The sequence below is a fragment of the Lepisma saccharinum genome, chromosome 8, assembly GCF_977018435.1.
Source record: "Lepisma saccharinum chromosome 8, izLepSacc3.1, whole genome shotgun sequence".
NCBI classification, from domain to species: domain Eukaryota; kingdom Metazoa; phylum Arthropoda; class Insecta; order Zygentoma; family Lepismatidae; genus Lepisma; species Lepisma saccharinum.
In genome coordinates, this window is record NC_139236.1 from 56764260 (window position 1) to 56771660 (window position 7401).

A 7401-nucleotide genomic window follows, 5' to 3' on the forward strand; every position below is an offset into this window, starting at 1 on the left:
AACGATTTCCGGAATCGCAAGGATTATCTGGAAAGTAGACAAACTAACAACATACACATTAGTACGGATTTTTAAAACTATTTTCAAGGACTTAGATTTAAATGAGACTCAAAACTTCCATTTCAAACCTGATATTGAAATTCTTAATAAATATTTCGAGAAAATTTGTCGAATACATAGTGAAAAATAGACAAATATAACACTTAAACTTTAGGAACTCGTATTTACGAGATATAGTCTTTTAAGGAACAATCACTGTGACACCACCGTCGAGTTTATAACAATACATTCGAAGCATTTACATTGTCTTTTTCAGTTTGTAATAACTCAGAGCAACAAATCGTTGAGGAATCATAATAGACGTGTAGACTTTTAAAACACCAATACCATTGTTGACATAACAAAAGTAATGATAACGTAAACTTCTTGTCATGGTTGGGACAGTGTGAGTACGTTCTGTCGCCATTTCGTTATAGTCTATCACAGCACACTTGAAGAATATGAATTTGTGCTCTTTAGCAGCTATACTTGTATTTATAATGACAATAAAATAATTGTTTATAACGACAAAGTGCATAAATGAAATGTACACAAACTTCAATGGAGCATTCAAAAAACTTTAAAATGTTTTTTGAGAAGTTGTACACAAACTCACGAATGATTATGACATGTACGAAGCTTTTGTAATTAATCGGTATAAATTTTTGTCTAAATATGAGTATTATAAATTATATCAAATTTCCAATGCCCAAGAAGTGGAGATTTTTGCAGGCGATTACAGTATTATCGCTTTAACTTACAACAATCAGTTACAAAGAGAGGTATTACGTTTAAAGCATAATCTCTCTTCTCATTGGCTGATGAATTGGGCAAGAAATACAGGGTTACCACTAATATTACAAGTATGTATTAAGCAGGTGGATTACTGAAATCATGCAATACATTTTAAAAAAAGAAGATATTGAACGCAGATTTCTAGGCAATATTTCCACGACTTTATCCCATGCCTTGCAAATGAAATTTATTCGAGGTAGTAACGCCAGAAGTTACAGAGAAAAATAAACGGGCTCTTGTTGAGGGGATCGAAGGAAACGATTGGATCATACATTATGAAAATAACTTTAAGTGAAATTTGTTCATATGAAATCATAATGTATGGTAAAATCTGAGTTTCATAGTGTAAAGCTCCATTCCTGTACAGTCATAATAAAACGTATGATAATTAATATACAATCACTTTTTATCTTGCGGAGAGCTTATACCCCTGTTTCCCCTCCTTAGGGTCAACTCTGTCGACAAAACTGTAGTTCACCTAATTAAAACATGACTGAATATAGACCGAGGACGTCATGCACAATTACAGTAAAACCTGTAAAGAATGGATCCTTTTTAAATTAAACCCTCGTATAGATAGTACAGGAAATTTGTATTGTCTAATCTAAAGCCAAGTGCGCATTAAAATGATTATAATTTTCTGTAGGGTGTAGACAGATAAGTTTCTTACTTTCGTTGAATTGCAATTAATTTTGCTCCTGGCCGTAAAGGATGTAGAGCATTAAGAAAAACTAACGACACAACGACATGTTGTTTTCGCTGTTACGATTTAGGAAATATTTGTTCAAAATCAGGACGTTGTTCAAAATATATATGTAGATTTTGAACGAAAAATCGAAAGCGAAGTAACATAATGATAAAAAGAGATATTTGGAAGACAATCATTTACCACTTATTCTGTGAATAATCACTCGCCGGAGGAAGGCTCCATATTTGCATATTTGGTGTACACAAATAGATATGATGAATATTTGGTCTTGATAATGAGAATGATATTTGAATAGTGGATGGACAAATAGCTGTATGCATGTAGTCATATGCAGATTTAAGTTGGGATTGCAATAAAAACAGAATATTTTATATTAGGTTGCTGGAAGAAAGTACGGATGAAGTTCGTAAATGTAGTTGGTATATTAAATAAGAGTTTCTTTCGGCTTTCCTTTTTTAAAATATAAATGACTAGCTATTGTTTGGAAGATACGAAGGTAGCGGAGAACTGTCTTGGAACACACAGAAGCAAGAAATGTGTCTTCAAGGGAGCAGCCGTGGAAGCATTTCATCGCCAAGAAAGAGTACGTGATTAAGTATAGTAATAGCAGTGTTGGACAACGCTACAGGTAAGAAAATAACATAGATTGTGACTGATGAGAATGATAGTTGTGAAATGCGCGTTTCTGAGGAGATTGTTGATGTTTTCAAGTGAGATTATACTAAGATTCTTTCTCAGTCGGCTTTCTTGATATTGTTATTATTGAACACATGATTTTTTCCACGATATTTATAAACTTCTGTATCTTAGTAATAGCATGTTTTCTGTTTTAAATGCCTCTTCAGGTGCCAAGAAGTGACAGTAGAAGATATGCAAACAAGTTTGTTTATACTGTATATTTTACTTTTTATAGCATTTTCCCTGTTAATAAGGACGAATTATGCATCTTAAAACTTTATGAAAAATGTGAGGTGGCATGCGTTTCCGTTCTTTACGGGTTTTACTGTATTAAAATACCCGCTGTCGATTGGTGTAAATTCACAGATGATCGATTTTCGTAGTCGGAGACAAATGAGGGAAGAAAGATGAAGGTTTCGTGATTGTCGTGAGAAACGTCATGCTTATCCGTCTGTCCTGCACGACGTCCGGACAGGAGGTTGTGGAATCGTGGAAGGTTGGTACGATGCACGTCTTGCACGTCGAGAACATTGTCGGTAGGAGATCCGTGAACTCGCGTCTCAAATTCGTGTTGAGCCACCCGTACAGGATGGGATTCGTGCACGCAGAACTCATGGCGACGATGTGACACACTGCGAACATGATGTACAAGTTTTCCGGGGACGTAAACTGGGGACTGAAGTCTGCGGCGATCGAGAACACCGTCAATGGAAGCCAGCTGATGGCAAACACAACAGCTATGCACGATAAGATCACCATTGTGCGTCTGTTACGGCGTATTTTGCGTCTCGCCTGCTTGGCTGTTCTCTGAGATAAGTGGAGGTTGAGATAGGAAGAAATCTGAGCGTGGACCACGCTCAACACTGCGACGGGAATCACGAATAAGATGAAAGCGAAGCAGATGGTGTAGGCCCCGAGGATTTGCCTTGTCGGCCACTTTTCGATGCACGCCTCGTACAGGACGAGATCGCCGATGTTGACCTTCTCCACGATCTGGTACAGGAAGAACGGGGTGGTCACCAGAAACGACATCATCCATATGAACACTATGGAAACTATGACGCGTATCCTCTCGCCACCTCTGGCGCCGGCCTTGACGATGGCAAAGTACCTGTCCAGCGCTATCGCCGTGATGGTACCGGAGGACACCATGATGTTGGTGCCCTGCACCACCGGCACCAGCTTGCAGAGGAGGCTCCCCATCACCCATTTCCTCTTGAGGAGAGACACGAGGGTGAACGGCATCACCACCACGCACATCGCCAGGTCCGCAACCGCGAGGTTTATAATGTACAAGTTACGTGGAGTCTGTATGCTGCTCCTCTTGGCGACAACGAAGCACATCAACAGGTTGGACACGACGCCAGAGAGCATGAGGATCGAGTAGATGACGATGAAGACGACCTCCGTTTCCGGCACCAGGATCCGATCGTACTTCTGGTTGTCCAGGAGTATGTCGTACGCTTCCTTCAGGCTGAAGTTGAACAGGTCCTGGTGGGTCATGCTCATGTTGGTCACCTCCGTCGGGTTTTTCCGCAGCAACACTTCCAGTTCGTGCAGCGGAATGTAGCGGTACGTGTCGCCGCTCACAAACGGCCGTATGGTCACCATTGTGTCGTTGTTCTTTGACCGTGCACTCGATTGTCACATGTCTCTTTCAGAACATCCTCGTCGCGTTTTGACTCGCAGCACGCTGCGATCCCGAGCCGCACTTGTAACCTTCTTGCAACATGTTTCTTTCCCAGACAAGTCACAACCTGTTGTCTTCACCGCGTACCGGGTTCGGAAGAGCCGCGTCTCCTTTTGAAGAGCGTTGCGTTTTCTGTCGCGAACTGTCGATAACTTCGTCGACCCGCCGAGGAGAAGGGAGAACCTTGTTTCGATGCGCGATTTTCAACCACAACCACGCAAGCGCTACTCTCAGCAGTGTTTCCACCTTGGTATCTTTCCCACTAGATACTTACTCATTCGGTGCCCCAGCGGAAGGTAACGTTCTTGCCCCGCAGTGTAATGAAACAAGGTATGACGTGCCCAGAAAATTCGTAAAGTTGGATCATGCACTCCATAAGAGGCTAAGGCTTCTCTTTTTGCTACATTTTACCATCTTTTCACATCGTGGCGTTTTCCTACAAAATACGAAGAAGGGGATATAGATTCCACTAAGCTCCTTTGATACGCTACTACAAACAATTATCAGCAAATGAAGCAAAGATTGATTGATTGATTTGGTATATTTTACTTCGCTTTCTGCCACTTTTGGCTAATCGCGAAGATGAGAATGAGGGATGATGAAATTGATGAAACGACACTCTCATAGAACACCCATGTCCTGTATTCGAACCCGGGACCTCTGGCGTCGTAACACCCTATACTAACCACTCCGCCACGGAGGCCGGCAAATGGAGCAACGATACAGTCTGTTGTTTCAGGCAGGCCCCAAGCGAACCAGATTGTAAGCTATGCTGAAGTACCAATTTACGAATCCGAATGTCAGTGTCATCTATAATTTAGCAGCAATAGGGGGAATTTAAAAGCACAGGAATGGTAGAGGTGAAGGACATACCATCACAACATTTGCTCCACCCGGCTGCAAAATATTTGATTGTCTTTAATTAGCGAGAAAATAATTTCTCAGTCCATTTCATGCCTAGTGTCTAATCAGGACAGTTTTACATGACTCTAAAAATACTTTAATTACATCGTTGAACAAAATCGAATGAGGGATGACAATGGAGCTTCTTTGCTTTTTTTGTGAATCAACCATTTACGGTATACACGCGGCAGGATTCGTATTCGTAAAGTGCTTATGATATTTATAGTAGCCAGACCTTACAATCTTCTTCACTTGACATTTTTAAAAAGGAAAATACAGGGTGTATCAGAAGTCCCTTACCACCCCTTGTAAAATCCGCAGTGATGTATTTTCATGGAATTGGATATGGGCGATACAAAATACGCCTAGGGGGACACCTTTTGGAGTATGCCACGGGGACGGCCACCACCTTGGTACCGCCATCCTGAATTCAACTTTTTTATTTAAAATGATAGGTGGGTCATGTGATACATGACCATAGGCTAGAATTTTGTCAGGATGTCAAATCTGAAATCAGATTTCATGTAACTTCATTTGGTGAAAACTCCTTTCACAAAACCCACACGAAAAGCGTTCTGTTTTTTGTACCCTTTTCTTACCTCCAGGAACTGCGTTATATGAAATCAATATTTTTTTTTATTTTGACCGGAAGCAGCCGAGATAACTGAGTTGTAAGGTGGGTGAGAAAACAAGGTAAAGATGGTTAAAGTTCATGAATTAGAATTTCAAGATTGCACTTGAGATGAACTTCCATGCTGATAGCATTTCCCAACCAATCAACTCTTACTGTTGACATTTTCCTTCCTCCGAGTTCGAAGAAAGATACAGTGAAGCAGCTGTTGACTTTACGAAGCCGTCCTCTTTAAGGCAACCAGTGAGAATAGAACAAAGGAATTGAGGGTCTTTCTCCAGGAAAACCTGGCTCTATCGCAGATCAACACGGTCTTCATTCATTATTCATACGCGCGTCAGGAAACAAAAGTGGAAAATCATTGATGCAAATTTCTTCCCACTCTTTTACATCGCACTGGCTTCAGTATTTCTTGGGAACTTTATAACGTTCCAGATGCTTGTGTGAAAGAACTCAGGAGGATGTGGGATACCAGTTTCATATTTGATATCCTTAAACGTCAACAGATTGAACGAAAGTAGGAATCGGTTGTGTCAAGTTTGTTTTGATTTGATTTTTGTTTTAGGTCAACTTTATGCACAGATAGGCTAATCGGGACTGAACCTTCAGTTTCAAGTGGGATCCGAACCACTTTGTACCTCCACCGGGATCGAACTCGGAACCTCCTTGATTAGAGGACGATGACGTACCACTACGCTATGGGTGATCCGTAAAGTTTGCTTTAATGTGAGTTATGTAATCATCATCATCTTCATTGTGGTCGACATCATCACCACCGTAATCGTAATAATTAGAACTAAAAGTCCACGAAATATGGAAAATAAGAATGCGCATATGATCAAGAAGTTTTATAAATATGCTCCTCAATGATTACAAAATTTCTAATTTATAAACTGTGCAATATTAAAGATCAGAACAGAAACTTGCCTATATATTGTAATCGAAATATTAATTCTACATCCTGGAATATTTCATCATACATCTTGTTAATTATCTTCATGAGTCCCGAGGGAACAATGTGAAATTAATTCTTTATCGAAATGTTCAAATAAATACAAATCACGCACACTTCAACGGCTCTGACGTTCTATTGGTCATTTCGAAGTGCGTGACTGTACTGTACCTAGAAAAGCATCTCCCCACCTCAACTAACATAAGAGGAAATACTTTGAGAAAGCGAAAATATTCTGTATAGGACCGAACAATTGTGAAACTTCAATTAGATGGAAAATGATGATAATACGTATGTGTACATATGCCGTAACTTATCACTAGGGCTGGGAAGTTGAGGAAAAATCCTTTTTGCTTCCTAGTGTCCGAAGACGAGGCCCAACATAATATATATGTTCATTTTGTAGCCTTTTTTTAGGTCTTAACGGCTTTTTTTTGCAACTTGACCTTCTTTCCACTACGTTTTTACTGCACATTCTCAATTCTAATCATCATCAGTTCGTCACGGCCTCCCCGATGGCGCAGTGGTAGCGTCGTCGCCTTGTAATCAAGGTGTCCCGGGTTCGATTCCCGGTGGAGGCACGTAGTGGATCGGATCCCACTTTAAACTGTAGGTCCAGTCCCGATTATCCTTACTGTGCATAAAGTGGACTTGAAATAACAAATCAATTCAATCCAAACAGTTCGTTACCTCTTAAACATCCTTTCTGTAGTAAAAAAATAAAAAAAGAAAGAAATATATTTGAACCATCCCTGAAACGAGAGAAAAAACATTTTTGGACGACTGAAGCAGGTATGGTATGTACAAGGTCCTTTAACCGTAACTTGTCTGGAAGGTCGCGCTGTAAGTGCCAACTTTCTCTTGTTTTGAAGCTTTCAGCACGGTGTATACGACCAGACAGCACGCTCCTGCAAAGATATCAAGTAAGATGAGGAGGTGCCGCGCATATTCATTAAATATGTAATTAAAACTGAAGTTATTAATTAATTTGGATCACATTTATA

General features: G+C 40.2%; 1 protein-coding gene across 1 annotated transcript; it reads right to left on the reverse strand.

Annotated features, from left to right (window-relative positions):
* Window positions 1-244: 244 nt before the first annotated feature.
* LOC145991480 (neuropeptide Y receptor type 2-like) lies at window positions 245-4024 on the reverse strand. Its single transcript, XM_083127492.1, has one exon. The coding sequence runs from the start codon at window positions 3830-3832 to the stop codon at window positions 2582-2584; it is 1251 nt and encodes a 416-aa protein (XP_082983618.1). The 5' UTR covers window positions 3833-4024; the 3' UTR covers window positions 245-2581.
* Window positions 4025-7401: the final 3377 nt, after the last annotated feature.

What these genes read in the sequence shown, in the direction of transcription:
- LOC145991480 (XM_083127492.1), bottom strand. Translation starts at nt 3,832, where the DNA reads ATGGTGACCATACGGCCGTTTGTGAGCGGCGACACGTACCGCTACATT.